At 47.4% G+C, this 19,034-nt stretch overlaps 1 protein-coding gene and 1 long non-coding RNA gene across 5 annotated transcripts in view; one reads left to right on the top strand and one right to left on the bottom strand.

The window, feature by feature from the left end:
* The window catches only part of HNF1B (HNF1 homeobox B), a 61,125-nt gene extending 59,828 nt beyond the window's left edge, over nt 1-1,297 (bottom strand). For all 4 annotated transcript variants that reach the window (XM_055577324.1, XM_055577325.1, XM_055577326.1 and 1 more), the window contains exon 1: nt 939-1,297. In XM_055577324.1, coding sequence (XP_055433299.1) covers nt 939-1,282 — 344 coding nt within the window. In that variant the 5' untranslated portion in view covers nt 1,283-1,297. The remainder of the gene's footprint in view (nt 1-938) is intronic.
* Nucleotides 1,298-1,661: 364 nt separating this feature from the next.
* On the top strand, nt 1,662-12,360 carry LOC129649668 (uncharacterized). Its single transcript, XR_008713211.1, has 3 exons — nt 1,662-1,851; nt 2,419-2,653; nt 12,077-12,360. It is a non-coding gene; the product is annotated as an uncharacterized LOC129649668 (long non-coding RNA).
* Nucleotides 12,361-19,034: the final 6,674 nt, after the last annotated feature.

Raw genomic sequence — 19,034 nt, 5'->3', positions numbered from 1 at the left:
GAGCTGAGGGTCCGAGGCCAAACGAGGGTCTCGGTCCCAGAGTAGCCTGGCTAGGAGCGACATGCGGTCTAAGGGAACCGCTTGGCTCTTTGGATAATTAGTAACAAGCTGTCAAAGCCCTAGGTCGCTCAGAAAGTCTTAGCAAACCACCCGGGGCCGGGAGACAGACGGCCGGGCGACCGGCCTGCCTGGATTACTCGGGGACGCCGGGGTGTCAGCGGCGAGATCCGGGAACGCCCTCCTTTCTCCCACCAAATCCACCGCAAACCCGAGGCTTGAACGCACTGATTCCTCGCTTGCTAGAGACGCGGTTTCATTGCCCCTTGCGAGTCCACTCCAACCCGACAACGTGCAAGCATTTCCTTTCGCAGATCTAAACGGGCTTTGGGGATTCCAGATAACCTCGGGGCCTTGCTCGGGCGCTGCAGACGAGAGTGCCCATCGGAGAAGGCGCCCCCCAGATCCCTGCCCCGGAGCCGCCGGTCCCTCTGCGGAGAGCCGCAGGACGCGGCTCCCCAGGCCGGTTCCGCAGATGCGGCTCCCCGGGAGAACTGCTTGTGGCCTGGGGTTGCTGCGGGCCCGGAGCCTCCGCACCGGCGAATCGCCGAGGTTTCACTGCGCCCATTCGCACCTTCGGCCGCGTGGGCAAGGGCTCTGCAAGCTCGGTTCTCCCAGGCCGAACCCCAACACTGCCTGGAGGGCCCCGCCGGTCCCGGGCGCTGGGCTGGGCAGGAATTCACGAAGTTTCGGGGCTCGGGCCGTCCGACTGAGGGGCTGGGAGGGGTCCAGGTGTTGGAAGAGAAGCGGAGCGCCCCCCGGGGACTTCTCTGGTGGAAACCAGGCTTGGCAACAGCAGTCGGGGGCCGTGTGGCTCAGCCACTGGGGCCCAGGGCTCCGGGTGTTCAGGCGCACCCCTCCGCACCTCGGCCCGCGCCTACCTGAGCATCCGGTCCACCTCCGCCCGCTGCTCCGCCGCCTCTTCGGTGTTGAGCGCTTGCAGCTCCTTGAGGATGGGAGGGGTGTCATAGTCGTCCCCGTCTTCGGAGCCCTCGTCTCCGGACAGGCGGCCCTTGGCGTGGCCGTTCGTCAGAGTGTGGAAGACCGGCTTGGTGTCCGGCTCGGCCCCGCTCCCAGGGGACAGGGGCAGCGTCTCCAGCTTCACCCCGAAACTCGGGGACGGCAGCAACTCCTCCAAGGCCTGGATCAACACCTCCTTGGTGACCCCGGAGCTCAGCAGGGCGCTCAGGAGTTCTTGCTGGAGCGACGTGAGCTTGGACACCATTTTCCAAGGACAGAGAAAGAAGGGGGTGAGGGGGCGGGCGGGTGGGTGCGAGAGAGGAGGGTGGAGGGGAGTTTCAGAAGCGAACCCCAAGTCCAGGAACCCCCCCCACCCTTCAGTCTCCAGACACCTGTTACTCCCCGGGGTCCCGGAGTCTCCTCCGAGAGGAGTCAGAAAACTTCTAACTTGCCATGATCGCCACCATTAGGCCATATAAGATATGCAAATTAGCGGGGAGGGCCCGGCTTTCGGCAAGATGCAAATGGTCGGCGGCGTGGGGTGGGGGTGGGGGGCCGCGGGGGGAGGGGAACCGAGAGAGTGAGAGTGTGAGAGGCAAACCCGAGAGCCCGAGACCCGAGCCGGGAGCCGGGATGCTAGGGTCCAGGGTATTCACTCCGGGGGTCTGAGGATATTCGTGCACCGCTTGCGTCTATCAGCCAAACTTCAGCTGACCTTTGGACTCGTTAAACAAGTAGCTTGCAGCCTGGTGTGCAAGGCGCCGGGACTTTTCCACCCGCTGCGGGTCCGGCTTTAAGTCTGGAGAGAAGGAGAAACTGCTCTCGGGGGCTCAGGTGAGGGCTGGAGGAAGCTGGGGTGCTCTTGGGAGAAGCAGACGGAGGAGTGGTACCCTCGCACGCGTCCCGACCAACCTGCGAGCAGTGGGCCCGGAGAGCCGGGCCGGCGGAGGAGGAAACTGACCGCAGGGGAGTGGACGCGGAGACCCGGGGAAAGAGGGGCGTGTTGGGCGGGGGTGAGTGTGGAATGCAGGGTGGGTGGCGGGCACTGAGTTCTACCTGAGTTACCGCTCTGCCGACCCCAGGCCTTCGGGCGCCGGGGCTGGCGGCTTGGATTTACAGAACTGTCGGCCCCAGAGCGTAGGCCAGAGGGAAGGAGGCCGGGAGAACCCTTGGGAAGAGGAGGCGCCGACTAACTGGGTGCAGCGGGGCCGCACCGGCACCCAGCCCGGCCAAGCCGCGGGGAGCTGGGCGCCCGGGCCCCTGGGATTTAAAACCCAGAATATCAAAGCGCGCGTTCGGGGCAAAACTGGGATCGCGGGGCCTCCTTTCTGCCAGTGAAAGTTGGCTGGGCAGTTGAAGCCGCACGTCTTCTGGGCGCACTGATTTCTGGTTTATTAGCAGCTCCAGGACACAGCGGTTCCCAGGGCCAGAGACTGATCTCTGTGGACGCGAGGTCAAGGCGGCGGTGGCTGGCGACTCCCACGCCAAGTTGGGAAGGGGCCGACCAAGCCAGCGAGGGACATAAGTGATTGTTCACGCCGGCCCGGCCCAGGAAGGAAGCCGGGAACCTCTCAGCGCTATCGGAGTTTCACCTGCATCTTCCCGAGGCGCTCAGGGGCGAGGAAGGAGGCAGGAGGTGCGCCCCGACTCCAGGCTGCCCTGGACCTGCAGAAGATCCAGGGTAGCAGGGGCTTTTTAGGACCCATGGCTCACAGTCCCATAGTTCCTGGGGCAGAGGACACCTCCTTCCCCTCTCTAAGCCCCAGGTTCATCACCTAAGAAATACTGAAACCTAAAGCCCAGAGGATGTGGCATTGTGTACATTGAGTGAGCCCACCTGTGAAACTCTGTATTCCAGGAACAGTATTCACACTTTTCTGAGAAGGCAGGCAGTCGGTTCCTAGTAGTAAAATCTAGCCCTAGGGAGGTTCAGGATTCTCAGAACCAGGCAAATTCAGCGCTGGGCTTGGAGGGACTGGGAGCTTAGGGACAAACATTCAGAATGAGCAGGGCATTTGCAAAGGAGCTTCTAAGCAAAGTCCCCCCACTTTCCCACCTTTTAAAGGCAGTTAGGAGGAAGAGGGGAATTTCAGCAGGAGTAGGAGTGGGAATGGGGAGGGTCATCAGATCTGTCTGCTTGGTTCAGGTACCAGGGCTGAAGCCCAGATGTTGTTGATCCAAGTCAGGCTGCTAAGGAGCCTGTCGTTGTTATTTAGTCCCTAAGTCGTGTCCTACTCTTTTGCGATCCCATGGACAGTGGCCCTGCCAGGCTCCTCTGTCCATGGGATTTCCCAGGCAAGAATACTGGAGTGGGTAGCCATTTCCTTCTCCAGGGGATTTTTTCCTGACTCAGGGATGGAACCCATGTCTGCTGCATTGGCAGGAGGATTCTTTACCACTGAGCAACCAGGGAAGCCCCACTAAGGACCTAGGTTGACTTTTTAAATTACAGGGTTTGCTCTGTACTCCTGGACCACCCACGAGAAAGGGGTGGTTGTGTGCACGGAGCTCTGGGTGACCTTTACAGCATCTCAGTGTCTTTCCCCGAGAAAGGGGTAAGAAGTTCATAGAAACGAGGGCTCTTCATTTCACCTTATTGTCTTGGAGTTTGTTGTGACATATGGCACCTCCTTGCCCCTCACAGTTCAGCCCAATGGGAGAACATTTTTTGCCTCCCCAGCTTCCCTCAGCAGGGATAATGAAGTGTTCAGAGTAAATGTCCCTGGAGAACAATCGCTTTTTCTCTGTCCCTCACTTGCTATCATGATAGAAGCAGTCAAGTGTAATGAAGATGAGTTTCTGTGTTTAGCTGGGAAAACCCATTAAAAAACCAGCCATCACTTCCCTTTTAACAACAAAGCTTTGATTTGCAGTTCCGACTGCTGTGTGCCCAGTCTGACTCGCAAGCTTCCTTATCTCTCAAAATTCAGGTGTCAGCAAACCCATTCTTCCCCCCTACCCCAGCCAATGGAAACACACAGAACGTTGCCCAGAGCACAAGGAAATTTCCTATGCGTGTCCAGGTAATCTGGCTAGTCAAAGTCAGCAGCTTCCTGTAACCCGCTTGCTCAGGTATAGGTATATACTACCTGATGCAATATGGGTGCTCACCAAGTAACTGCAGCTATAGATCTGTGGGCATACCCATTATCTATCTATTCATATGGAAATTTAGAAAGAAAAAGTGTAAGGATCCCAGCAGGGGGTCCTTTGGGATGTGGGTCACAAACATTCACCAAATGAATTATCTCAAAAAACACTTTGGTTAGGCTTCCTCTCAAAAGAAGAAGCCAGAACATAACTGAAATACTCTTATTTATGCTTCACAAAGGATAAAGTAATGATGGACTGAGACAGTAGCCCCATTTTAAAGAACTGGGAAAAGATGTAGGACGTTTTAAAGAGGTGGCTTGGAGCTACTGTAATAAGTTAAAGAAGGGTTGAGATTGGGGCTCAGGATTTTTGAGTAGGGCTTTAGGATGAAAGAGAAAGGGCTCCAGTTTTACTGTGTTGGGAGATGGGAAGTTGAAAGAGGGGATTCTGCTGTGATTCCACAGCAGAGAATAGAGAACAGATGTTGGAGTCAAACAGACCTAAATGTGGGTTCTGCAATCTACTTAACCAGCTGTGCAACTTGGATAAGCTTGCGTTGCACAAACTTCTGAGCTTCAGCTTCCTTAGGCGGAAAATGATCCTAATACTCTACTGGGTTTTTGTGACGGTGAAAAAATAATGAGTTGGTAACTGCAGGTTCAAGTGTCTGACATGTTTAGAAAGAGACAGCCCATCATGAAAACATGCAAAGAAGTAAGGCAGCTGATCTTCTGGGGCTCTTTTATTCCCAGCTTTTGTTTTTCTTTTTTGAGTTACTGAATTTAAGGAGACCAGATTAGGTTCTTCTACTCAAACAATGAATCCACTCGTTCACATCCCAAGATTTTTCTATGAGGAAATGTAGTCCCTGATCCAAGATAATTTAAAATACAGTTGGCTCATTAGTCTATGAAAGTTTTCTGGGCACCGTCTTGGAAGTTTCACAGAAGGGCCCTTGTGGTTCCCATGGCCTCAATCTCTCCCGTAACTTCACAGCCCAGGGGACCCTGCTTTCTAAGCTTGTGCACAGTCTTCTTCCTACTTTCCACGGTTCCCCTGATTTGCTTACAGCTGGGAGAACCCAGTCCTCTCTGTTCTCTGATGCTCCCCTCTCCACATTGATTCGGGAGAGTCTCTAGAAAGCCTCACAATGAAAGCATCTCTAGAGTTAAGCATGAATACCACCCTATCCTAGTCTGAAAGTGGTTGGAAGCCTTATTGTTAAGACAGCAGCGTTGCAGCCTAGAGAGCGTTCTAGACTGTGTCATTAGAGCCTGAGTTCCCATCTCTGGATACAAAACTCTTTTCCTGGTAACTCTTCACCTCCCCCAAAAGGCTTGGCTGGGCACCTTCTCTGATTCTGCTTTTGAAAGATGGCCACTTGGTCTGAATGGCCATTTAAGTTCCCCGTTTTTTCCATGATTTGAAATTCCAGAATGACCACGTTGTCCATTTCCAGACTTTTGGGCAGATGATACATGAGCTCAGGCTGGAACTCTGAGTAGTACTAGAAATAGGACACCATGGAAAGTAAACTCCAAGAAGATGGAGACCATCTCATGACTTACTCTTCAATGTCTGGAGAGGTGTCTGATCCATAAAACACACTCAATAAAACCTTGTTGAATAAATGAGCAAGTAATCATTCCTCCACAATACCATTAAGAGTGATTTTTGTGTCCTTATTTATACTTGATTTTTCTAGTTGTCAGCAAGGAAGTTGTAGTCTAAATAACTTTCCCAGACCCAAATGGGTATATCATGTGTGACTCCATTTATATAAAGTTAAAAACCAGGAAAAACTAATCCATGGTGATAGAGGTTAAATTTGAGGCTACTTGGGACTTCTCTGGTGGTCCAGTGGTTAAATCTTCGCCTTCCAATGCAGAGGGTGCAGGAATGATCCCTGGTTGGAGAGCTAAGATCCCACATGCCTCAGTGGTCAAAAAAACCTAAACATAAAGCAGAAGCAACACTGTAACAAATTCAATGAAGGCTTTTACAATGGTCCTCTTAAAAAAAATTGAGGTTACTTTGGGGGATGTATTCACAGGGATGGGTAATGAGGGAGCTTTCTGGGACGCTGGGAAAGTTCTCTCTTGATCAGGATGGTGGATATATCATCAGGCTACTCAGGATTTGTGGATGTTGCTATACATTAAAACTCTGTTCATGTTAGCTGCTCAGTCATGTCTGACTCTTTGCAACCGCATGGACTGTAGCCCACCAGGCTCCTCCATCCATGGGATTTTTCCAGGCAAGAATACTGGAGTGGGTTGCCATTACCTTCTCCGGGTAATCTTCCTGACCCAGGGATTGAACTCTGGTCTCCTGCATTTCAAGCAGACTCTTCACTGTCTGAGGCACTGGGGAAGACCAAATGATAACTTAGTAAAAAGTATATAATTCCAAAGCATAAAATGTAAACAGTGGCAGCCACCTCCTTACTGCCCTCTTGTTTACAGTTTCTGCATGGCCCTATACATTCTTTCCCACTTGTCATGTATGGTTTATTACCACTGAAACTTACAGGCGAGCATGTTTCAGGAGTGGGCAAACTTTTTCCATAAAGGGCTGGATCGTAACACACTGGTAAAGAATCTGCTTGCAGTGCAGGAGATGCAAGAAACTCGGGTTCGATCCCTGGGCTGGGAAGATCCCCTGGAGTAGGAAATGGCAACCCACTCCAGTATTCCTTCTTGGAAAATTCCATGGACAGAGGAGCCAGGTGGACTACCATCCATGGGGTCACAAAGGGTCAGACATGACGGAGCACATCAGTGTATTAGTAAGTGTTTTAGGCTTTTGAGGCTTATAGTTTCATCACAACTGCTCAATTCTGCTGTCATAGACAATACACAAATGAATTGTGTGGCTCTGTACCAATAAATGGAGAAGGAAATGGCAACCCACTCCAGTGTTCTTGCCTGGAGAATCCCAAGGATGGGGGAGCCTGGTGGGCTGCCGTCTATGGGGTCGCCCAGAGTCGGACACGACTGAAGTGACTTAGCAGCAGCAGCAGTACCAATAAAGCTACTTACAAAAGCAATTGGATGGACTTCACTGGTGATCCAGTGGTTAAAAATCCACTTGGCAATGCAGGACACAGCAAAACCAAACCAAAAAACAATTGGCTGGCTGGATTTAGCCTGTGGGCTACAGTTTTGCCGAACCTTGGATAAAACTATGTATCCGAAAGAGAACCTGAGAGGCATCTCACTTCACTTCTTCATCTTTGGGATGAGGAAACAGATTCAGGGAGGAGAAATAACTTTCCCAAGAGATATTAGCACAGATCACCTGGGAGATCCTGGATTTGGAGTCGAATAGAGCAGCTGTTTGTGGGTGTGGCTTTGGGAAAGTTACTTAATTTGAGTCTTCATATTAGCACCATATGTCAATGGTGATAATAGTGGAATTTCTATCTCCTAGGGTTATTGGAAGGATTAAATTAGATAACACAGGAAAACACCTTGTAGAGGGCTTGGACTTAGTTTCGAATGAAGTGCTTTCTCAATCATAGCACACAGCTCAAGGGCCCCTTCCTGCATCCCTTCCTTCCCTCCTCCTAAACCACAACTTCTAGGGTAAGTTCACTGACAAACACAACCACGTGTCTACTACCTGTGAAGTCCTCCGGGGACAGCTGCAAGCTTGGGACAAATGGCTCCCGGAGGATGTCAGATCCTACCAGCCCAGCCCTCAGCTTCCTTTCTAGAAATCCCTTCCAGCTCTGTGCTTTTATTTCCCCCAAACAAGCTGCTATCAGATGATCTTTGCCAGGAAAACTCCTAAGGGTAGAGGAGAGTTCTCTCATTTGATTCAACAACCCACCTCCTTCTTGCTGGGTCATTTTTAGAAATAGGGTGTTCCCAGGAGCTTGTAAAAGATTAAATTAAAAACGAGCGACCTAGTATGATATTAAACTAATAAATACTACACTTGGCATAGACAGCCTTCACTCCAGAGCAATAATCTAGCCCTTCTACTACACCCATGAAAAGTGAGGTTGGCAGGGGGCCCAGCACACAGCAGGGGCTGTATAAGTGTTTATTGAATCAACAATATGGGCCAGGCTAGTGTTCAGAAAAGAAAGAAAGGCGACACCCTTTACTAAGATTTCCTGGAATCTGTTTTCAGATTAATAGTCAAAGAATTGTTAGTGAGGGATCCTCATGGTACTCTTCTCTGTATTCTTCCCGCAAACCTGTGAGCTAGGCAGCATCAGTTCTGCTTTAATGATGAAGAAATAGAGGCTCTAAAAGGGTAAATACTGGCCCAAGGACCCACAAACGGTTAAGGAGTGGAACCTTGGCCTTGAACTGAGGACTCCATGGTGCTCCATTAAGTACCTTCCTTCTGGGGCCTTGGCATCTTCCAAACCCAAATGGGACGGGAGAGAAAGGGCATAGCGAAGCACCCTAAACAGTTTCAGGGCAGAGAAATCTTGTGATGTGTTAGAGAGAGAGAGGTCAAAGTCTTTCCTGTCTAAGGCGATTCCAGCCACATAAAGAACTCTTAACATTTGTACAGTGTTTTATGGTGTGCAAAGAGCTTCCTCCTTTCATCTGATCCTCAAAACAGTCTTGCAAAGAAGGCAAGGCAGGCATTAGTATTCACGTTTCACAGACGAGGAAACCGACGCTCAGAGAGGAAAAATGACCCACCAAAGATTCCAGTACCACCCTCTATTGACCCAAGTCTTCTGAAGCTGGACTCTACAGTCCTCTCCACAATATTGTGTTTGTACAATGATGAGATTAGCACAAGGCACAGCCCAGAACAGATATAAGATTTAAAGATAAGGTAAAAAGAGTTACCCCCCATTCTAGTCCTGAGGTCACACTCAAATGATGGAAAAGCTGGAACGGTGTCACCTCTTCTTCCATGGTGGACACGCCCCTGCTCTGCTGGGTGGTGTCTGCTCAGGAGGCTGGTGACTTGATCTGAGGCACAAGTGGCCACTGGGCCTCAGCTAAGGGATGAGCAAGGTCTTTAATGCTAGGTGACTAGACACAGACCCTGCTCCCAGGCCTGGGGGTGAAGAGCACACAGGGCTGCTGAGTCAATGCAACAAACATTTATTGAGCACCTACTGGATGCTGGGCACTCAGGAAGCTGTCTAGTCGTGCTGAGATGAATGTGATTCCGTTGCTGCTCTGAAAGAGTTGGTTTTATAATGGGAGAGATAGACACATATACACTCACTTATCTTTTTTAAAAAAATGTTTTGTTGAATAATTTTATGTTGTTTTTGGCCACACCATGTGACATGTGGGATCCTAGTTTTCTGATCAGTGATCTAACCCATGTCCTCTGCAGTGGAAGCAGAGTCTTAACCACTAGACCACCAGGGAAGCCCCACATACTCACTCCTATTGCTAGACAGGGTGGAGCAGGCTTTACAATAAGCACAGTGCTGACCACTTCACATAAGGCATCTCATTCATTCTTCATAACGGCCCTGTGAGATAAAACTATTCCTTCTACTTTTAGATTTCTCCATTTGTGCTCAGAAAGCTCAAGATGTACAGTGAGATCTTGTGTTGCCTAGCTTCACACATTTTCTGTACTTGCCAAGAGGCAGCAATGATAGGGGACTCAGGATAGGGCTTGGAATCAGGCTGATCTAAGTTTGCAACCTGTCTCTCCTGCTTCCCAGATGTGACCCTGGGCAAGCTGCCACTCGGAACCTCAGTTTCCTCATTGGTCAAAAGGAAAACAGTGTAGAATTTGGCAGGAAAGATAAATATGTAAGCCACTTGGCACAACGAATAAGTAGAAGCAAATGCTAATAATACTAGGGAAATCAGCCAAGTTCTGTGGGGACTCAGAGCGCTTGAAGGGTAAGTAGAATTTTGACAAGAACTCAGAGAACATTTCAGGCAGAAAGAATTATTAAGCAAAGGCTTGCAGGTATGAAAGTAGGTGAAGAGGTGATGGGGGCTGCAGAGGGCAAGCTGAGTTGTCTGGACCGTGGAGGGATCTTGCTAATGATGATGCTGGGAAGTTAGGGAGGACTGATATGAGCAAACCCTGGATGCCATGCCCGGGGGTCTGAACCTCTCTCCTTAGGCAAGGTGCGTGTGTGCGTGCACGCTCAGTCATGTCCGACTCTTCGTGAGCCCATGGCCTGTATGGACTGTAGCCTACCAGGCTCCTCTGTCTGTGGAATTTTCCAGACAAACATACTGGAGTGGGTTGCCATTTCCTACTTCAGGGGCTCTTCCCGACCTAGGGAAGATCCTTTCTGGGGTGGGTTTGGGGCTCCAGCTGCAGGCCCCACCAGTCCTCTTTCTTCCCAACTCCCACCTGGTAACCACTGCCATCCTCAACACCCTTAGGGAGCCTGGTGTGGGCACAGAGAGGTGGGGAGAGCATGCTGGAGCCCCATGGCATTGCAGGGACAGGACAGTGGCCATCCCTGATCCAGGCTGACAGTGTCTGTCTGCTGTGGGTTGGAGCTGAGGCCCCAGGAGGAAGAGATGCTTGGCTTGACTTCTACAGCCTCAGTGGGGGCATCGTGCATTGGTCCAGCGGCTGGGCAAGGGGGAAACTGGCAGCTGGTGGGCTGTGTGCCCAGGTGTGTACTGAGTCACAGGCTGGCGTTCCCAGACAGTAACCTGTTATCTTCCCTATCCCCCCAGGGAATCAGGCATTAAATAGCAAATAAAAAATAAACAGAGAAGGAGAGAGACAGAGAGAGGGAGGCAGAGAGTGAGGGGGAATGTCCCCAAGATCCCTCTGGGCGGAGGCAGCGTGCGTTCTCCCCGCCCGGCCTTTGCCCAGACCTCAGCCTGGTAAGAACGTTCCGTCACAGTCTGTGGGCTGGACCTTGGCCTCTTTCCACACATTCAGAAACACCGGCTAATGAAGTGGATATTGTTTTCTGGTCCATCTCTCTCACCCGATGGCTAGTTCCCCTCCATGGGCCTCGCTCAGCAGTGGTGTCAGGAGTGATATAGAGGCTGACCGTTTCCCATCACTGTCCCACACACCTCATTAACTACTCCTTGCAGCTGGAGGTGACCATTACGGATTAGAAAAGCCAGAGGGCTCTTCAGAGAGCGGAGGGACCCGCGGTTTCCCAGAAGTTCCTGACCCACGTGTTCTCTCCTGTAAGACATGGGAGGTGACCTTCTGGGTTATAGAGCCACCAGAACAAAGGCATGTCTGCAGCTCTTAGAGAATCACTTTTTTTTTCTTTTTAATAAGAGACTTGCTTTTAAAAACAGAGGAATAGATTTGAAACTTACAAAAACAAACTAGTGAATGTAACAAAAAAGAATCAGATTCACTGATTCAGAGAACAAACTAGTGGTTACAAGTGGAGAGATGGAAGAGCTAAGGAGCAATAAAGGGGTAGGGAATTAAGAGGCAGAAACTATCAGACATACATTAAACTATAAGGATACACTGTACAACACAGGGAATCTAGCATATATTTTCTCTTAACTAAAATGATTAGGGGACTTCCCTGGTGGTCCAGTGGTTAAGACTTCGCTTTCCAAAGCAGGGAGTGTGGGTTCAATCCCCAGTTGAGGAGCTAAGATCCCACATGCCTTGCAGCCAAAAAACCAAAATGTAAAACAGAAGCAATCCTGTAACAAATTCAATAAAAGCTTTAAAAATGGTCCACATTGAAAAAGACTTTAAAAAATGATTAATACTGTAAACTTATGTATATTTTAAGTTATGTATATTCTACCACAATAAAAACTTAGAAAAAAAAAAAGAGGTGTGAGACAAGAGCACTTCAATGTGGAATAAAAGAATATTCTTTGGAATCAAAGAATGCCAAAAAAAGAAGAGTGCAAAATTACTTTACAAAATTACACCAGAGGAAACCTGAAGCATTATCTATTGAAAGATATGCCTCTGTTTTGAATCTGATCTAGCCCTGGCACTGGGAGGATGTGATACTTGTTGGGTGAAGGAATAAGTGAACGGTGTATTTTCATGACAGATCTGTGATGAGTCAAGGTGGACGGTGTCTCAGGAAGCAAAGTACCTGGTCACACAGTGCGGAAGCCGGTGGCAACGCCCCGTCCTCCACTGTCGCCTTTTTCCTAGCCGTCTTTTCGTCTCCTCTGGGATCTACCACTTGTCAAGACGCTCTGGTGAAGTCATCCTGTGAGGACAATGGCCTGTACTGAGCATCTACAAGAACCGACCAGCTGCTCCTGGCATCCAAACAGCCCCACTCCCTGGTCCTGAAGCTCTTCATTTTCACTGTGGTCTCCCATGGCTCATTAGTAAACATTTTTTTCTAATCTATGTGAGTATTCACTTAAAAAAAAAAACAGCAACCTACTTTTGTTTTCTAAGTTACAAAACTAATAAACTTCACCCTATGATCCAGCAATTCTGCTTTTGGGGGGATATACCAAAAAACTGAAAGCGGGGATATTTGCACACAAAAGTTCACAGCAGCCCTGGTCACAATAGCTGCAGTGTGGGCGGTTCCCTGGCAGTCCAGTGGTTAGGACTCAGCGCTTTCACTGCTGAGGGCCCAGGTTCATTGGCTGGTCAGGAAACTAAGATCCCACAAACCATGCAGGATGACAAAAAGAACAAAGAAAAAAAAAAAAAAAAAAACAAACCAGCTAACGTGTGGAAGTAACCCAAGTGGCCAGAGCAGATGGATGGATAAGCAAAATGTGGTGTCCACATATAGTGGAATATTTTCCAGCTTTGAGAAAGGAAGGGGATTCTGGCAAATGCTACAACACAGATGAACCTTGAGGACATTGTGCTAAGTGAAAGAAGTCAGTTCCAAGAGGACAAATACTGTATGAGTCCACTCAGAGGAGACACGGAGAACAATCAGATTTATAGAGGAGAGACTACAGAGACCGTTTCAAGGCAGGGTGGGGGTGGTGGAAGTGGGGAAAGGGTAGTTATTGTGTAATGGGTGCAGAGTTTCAGTCTGGCCAGATGAAAACCGTTCTAGAGAAAGATGGTGATGGTTACAGGGCACTATGCATGCACGTGATACCACTGAAATGTACATTTAAGAACGATTAAGACGATATATTCTGTTTTACCACAATTTTTAAGAACCTAACAGACATGCAAAACAGAAAACAATCAAAACTGGATCAAGTAAAAAGAGAGGCTCCTTTCTTACCTGTTCATTACCGGCTTCCCAATCCCCAACTGTCTCTTTCTCTGAGCATTTGCTGTTCAGTTTACCTGCTTCCTGCATGCATGCTCACACTGAGGGGTGTGTGTGTGTTTGTGTGTGTACTTAAAAAAAACCAAACCAAGGTCCCTGGTTCCCTCTTTTCCGTTGTATACTCCTCAGGGGCTGTCCAGAGGAGACTTCAAGCCCACGGGCAGCGGGGAGAGATTGCCGGGTCTGAATTTCCATTCCATTCTGTGACAGGGGACTAAAGGACTTAACCTCTCTGGAGCTCAGTTTCTGCATCTGAAAATGGGTACATTATTAATCCTTGTTCTCTGGAAGTTTCTCCCTTGACCTGGACTCTGAGAGCAGTCAGGGCTCAGGGAAGCCTGCAACCAGGGAAGGTGGGGGAGGACCTTCCAGGAGGTGGTAAACACCTATTTACAACGTGTGTTTCATCTTTCCGCAGATGGTCTAGCTAAGAACAAGTTATCTTTATCTCTCCAGCAATCGAGAGCAGCTGTTACAATATAGATATCCTTTTTAAAACAGTAGATCCTTGGAGTGAAAACCCATATTGCAAACTTTAAGAAGAGGTGATAGAGCAGTATCCAGAAAATATCTAGGACCCGGGGCACATGGATTGGTAATATTAGGAAGATACTGCCGTAGTGGATAATGTGAAGCACTTGGAGTCAAGGTGCCAAGTTCAAGTTCCACCTTATAGAAACAAATAACCTTGAGTCATACAAACTGTAATGCTGCCAGCCTCAGTTTCCTTGCCCAGAAAGAGAGCATCATATTTTGTATTATATAGAATTACTGTGAGGATTAAACTGCCATAGTAAGCAAAAGTGCTTTGCAAACCATACAGCTCTTGCTGCTGCTGCTGCTGCTAAGTCGCTTCAGTCGTGTCCGACTCTGTGCAACCCCATAGACAGCAGCCCACCAGGCTCTCCTGTCCCTGGGATTCTCCAGGCAAGAACACTGGAGTGGGTATATAGCTCTTAAGCAAGTGTAAATGATTATCACTGACTTATTGTGATAATGGATTTATGTCAATATTTTGCCACAGGCCCATGCAATAGCAGAATTTTTTTTTTAATTTTTCAAGAATGAAAATAATTTTTTTTCTTGGTAATATATAATCATTGTAAAAAAATTAAAGCAAAATGAAAAAGTACAAGTTTCAATAATTATAGCTGCTGTTGACACTTTGAAATCCTTATTTATTTAGAGAGATTTCAATAGATTAAATGAGGAAAAAGTTTCAAACATTTTTATAGTATGACCCTAGTAATAGCTTCGGAGAAGGCAATGGCACTCCACTCCAGTACTCTTGCCTGGAAAATCCCATGGGCGGAGGAGCCTGGTAGGCTGCAGTCCATGGGGTTGTGAAGAGTCGGACACGACTGAGCGACTTCACTTTCACTTTTCACTTTCACACATTGGAGAAGGAAATGGCAACCCACTCCAGTATTCTTGCCTGGAGAATCCCAGGGACGGGGGAGCCTGGTGGGCTGCCGTCTCTGGGGTCACACAGAGTCGGACACGACTGGAGTGACTTAGCAGCAGCAGCAGCAGTAATAGCTTATGAATTACTCCCAATCAAGTATTAGTGATGAGAAGAAACATGCAAGTTACTAATTAACATCATATGAGACTTCCCTGGTGGCACAGTGGATAGGAATCTGCCTCAGCAGACATGGGTTCAATCCCTGGTCTGGGAAGATCCCACACATCTCAGAGCAGTAACAAAGCTCATGGAACACGACTACTGATGCCTGCATGTTTGATCCGGTGCTCTACAACAAGAGAAGCCACCCCAGTGAGAAGCCTGCCCACCACAGCTAGAGAGTAGCCTCTGCTTGCCGCAACTAGAGAAAAGCCCACGCAGCAATGAAGACCCAGCACAGCCAAAAGTAAAATAAATAAGCAAACAAAATTATTAAAAAATAAGATACTATGATCTTTTAAGGTTTGTATAATCTGGAAATTCTATCATTTATAAAGAAGTTTCATGTATTTAAATTATAATAATGTACTAGTTAGGACCTAAGTTCAACGTGGGTAAAAATGGATCTAACAGAGTGTAAATTCATAGTTTTGGTGCAGATTAGATTAGAGAATGCACAGTGTTGTCAGAAACTGAGACTTCATAAATGTTAATTGCTTCTATTGTCACTAATAATATATTAAGTTTATTTTGTTCCTGCCTTCTGGTGACAGGTAGTTGATCCAACTAATCTGTGATCACCTGAGGTAAAGTAGTGGAATTCTCAATGTACAAGGTTTGAAGGTAGAACAGAGCTGAGATGATTGTATGAAGACTCTTTGAAAGTCAGGAGTGGTGGGTGGTAACGGACAGGTAGTCAGGCTGGGTGATGGTCCTGGGACTTCTAACCTGTGGTTACCACCGTGGCTTCTTTGGTCTAAACTTTAACCACTATACTGAGATTTCACGTGACTTTCTCCCTATCTTCCGGTCCAAAGCTGCTTTAGTGCTACTGCCGGATTTGCTAATATGTGAAGAAATAGTACTTTTTATCCCTCTGCCAAAGATGGGAAATATTATAGGAACCATCTCATAATTCAGAGCAGAAAAAATTTCTTCCACTTAATCTAATTCTACAGTCTTTCCCCTGTCCATATCAGATAGGAGTTGTTAACACGTGGTACATGCAAAGCTTGGGAGAGAATGAGAGACAGTTTTTTGACGTTTTAAAGTTACTTTTTATGTTTAGGGGAGAATGAGTACATGTATCTATATGGTTGAATCCCTTTGCTGTCCACCTGAAATGATCATAACATTGTGAGTAGGATATACTCCAATATAAAATAAAAAGTTAAAAGAATAAAAATAAAATGAAATGTTATTTTTTTTTAATGGTTAAAATATTGGGGAAAAAGTTACTTTTTAAAACCACTTTTGCTATCACAGGAAATTTCTTCTGTATCATGGAAAACACACACCTCTCCCAGTTTGCAATGAATAGTGTAAATAACATTTGTGACTTTAACTACAACAAAAATGTGCCACCTTTTAGGTGGTCTTTGAGGTTCACCTTTCAAAAACTATTTCAAGGAGCTAAGTTTTGGTTTTGTTTTTTTTCCTCTGATCACTGCTGACTGACTAAGGACTCCACGCTGTTTACACGGGAGAGCTTTAGATACGGTTATTTGTGTGGCATTGTATCAAGGCCTTCAAATATTTGCCGGGAGGTTTGGTGGAAAATGTCTAGGCCAGTGCAAACACTGCCGGCCCCAGAGAAATCCAGGAGGCTCAGAGGACCATTCCAGAACCCCTGCTCTGTCGTATTGTCCCTACAAGGGGACAATCTCTGAATCTCTGTCAGACAGAATGAGCCCATTAAAGAGACCTATATGGGTTCACGTCATGAGAGTCTCCTGATTTAGCCACCGCTGGATTCGATCATTCCTCATCTGTGAGAGGTATGGTGGAAAGCCGTTGACCTCACAGTCAGGCAAGCTGAGCACCAGCCCTCCGTCTGCTGGGCCACTTACTTGCTGGGCCACTTTGGCAAGTCACTGGCCCTCTCTGGGCTCTGATTTTCTTGATAGTAAAAGGAGATGACTGAACAAAATGAGCTCTAAGATCCCTTTCTTTGAGCCTATTTATAAGGGCTTCCCTGCTGCCTCAGACAGTAAAGAATCTGCCAGCAATGCAGGAGACTGGGGTTCAATCCGTGGGTGAGGAAGATCCCCTGGAGAAGGAAATGGCAACCCACTCCAGTACTCCTGCCTGGAGAATTCCATGGACGGAGGAGCCTGGCAGGCTACAGTCCACGGGGTCACAAAGAGTCAGACGGGACTTAGTGACTAAACAACAACAATCTCTCTATAAAGTACCTCTTGGGTGTAGTCACTGAACCAGGCCAGCAGCCGACGATACAAAGAAAAGTAGGTTCTTTGTCTTCAGAAAGTTTGATTGAATGTTTAAAGTCTTTTATTATTTCTCAGCTCCCAGCAGTTCCCTACAAGCTCACATTCTCAGAGGGTATACATGGGCACATAATAAATTATTTATTGATATATTACAATATCAGTTGTAATATATTGTAATATATTACAATGCATGTTGAAATAACACTGTCTGTTTCCCTGAAATAATATTGTCTGTCCACTCTGAATTTTTGTACAGGTGACCACACACTCAGAAGGCCAATGTCTGAATAAATCAATCTATAATAACAGTTACATTTACGTGTAACAATGGCCATAATTTATTAAGCACCTACTAGGTACCAAGCTCTTTGTTAGGTACTTTAAAATTTTTAGCTCAAGAATTCTCAGAACAGTCTTGTAAGGTAGGCTGTGTCATCTCCACTTTACAAACAAGGAAAACAAGACTTTTAAGAGGTAAAGAAACCAGCCCAAATTCATATTTATACTAAGAGGCTTCACGTTTGGCTTTCTGTGTTTTCAGAGTCGGGTCTCCTAGCCCCGAACCTCTTGCTTTGTATATAATATTCTGCATTTTACAAAGTGTGCATATATATACATATGTATTTATGTTTTCAGATTTTGAAGATAAGCAGATTCAAGCATAGAGAGCTTTAACTTGGTGCTCTGTGACAACCTAGAGGGGTGGGATGGCAGGGGTTTTTGGGAAGGGAAGTTCAAGAGGGAAGAAATATATGTATACCTACTTATCGGAGAAGGCAATGGCACCCCACTCCAGTACTCTTGCCTGGAAAATCCCATGGACGGAGGAGCCTGGTGGGCTGCAGTCCATGGGGTCACTAAGAGTCGGACACCACTGAATGATTTTGCTTTCACTTTCACCTACTTATGGCTGATTCACACTGTTGTGTGGAAGAGACCAATACAACATTGTAAAGGAATTATCATCCAATTAAAAATAAAACAATAATAATTTTAGAAAAGCATAGAGAGCTTACATGTCGTGCCCCCAAATCCCTCAACTAGAGTGGCAAATATGGGACTCCAAACCAGGTGTTCTGACTCAAAAAACCTGAACTTCCCCTCCTTGCCACATCACTTGTGCATTGATGACTGACTTGCTTCTCTATAGGATTTTTTGAACTGCCCACTTCCAGGTGGGGCCAGCATGCCACATGTATCTCCCCATTCCTACTGTTTATACACGGCTTCCTATTTCCTTCCTCAAACCTACTTTTCCTCCGATCCCCCAATTCTATAAATGGTACGTCCATCTTTCTACTGGTTCGTGCCTCCGAACAAGAAGGCATCCCTGTCCCTGACACCTGTATCTTACCTTCAGCAACCCCTGTTGGATCTTCCTTCAGAATAAACCCAGAATCTGATCCCTTCCTGGCACCCCCATCAACACCCCCTCCGTCATCCCAGGCATCTTTCCTGTTGTCTGATCTGGTCCCCCTGCTTCTGCTCTTGCCCCCTGTAGCCTGTTCTCTACAGAGCAGCCAAGGAGTTTTCGTTCAACCAAAAGGTAATATTTGGACTTGCCCTGTGGTCCAGTGGTTAAGAATTCACATGCCAATGTGGGGGACATGGGTTCGATCCCTGGAAGACTCCATATGCTGGGGGGCAACTAAAACTGTGCACCACCCCTACTGAAGCCCACGTGCTGCAATTACTGAAGCCTGAGCACGTAGAGCCTGAGCTCCACAACAAGAGAAGCTGCCGCCATGAGAAGCCTGTGCACAGAAATTAGAGAAATCTTATGTACAGTCAAAATAAAAAAATAAAAAAAAAAAGAGATTCATGTTGTTCTCTGCTTCTAAATATACAGTGGCTTCCTGTATCATTCAGAGCAAAAGCCTGATGGAAGGTA

The sequence above is a fragment of the Bubalus kerabau genome, chromosome 4, assembly GCF_029407905.1.
Source record: "Bubalus kerabau isolate K-KA32 ecotype Philippines breed swamp buffalo chromosome 4, PCC_UOA_SB_1v2, whole genome shotgun sequence".
Lineage (NCBI taxonomy): Eukaryota > Metazoa > Chordata > Mammalia > Artiodactyla > Bovidae > Bubalus > Bubalus kerabau.
This window is presented reverse-complemented; position numbering and strand designations above follow the sequence as displayed.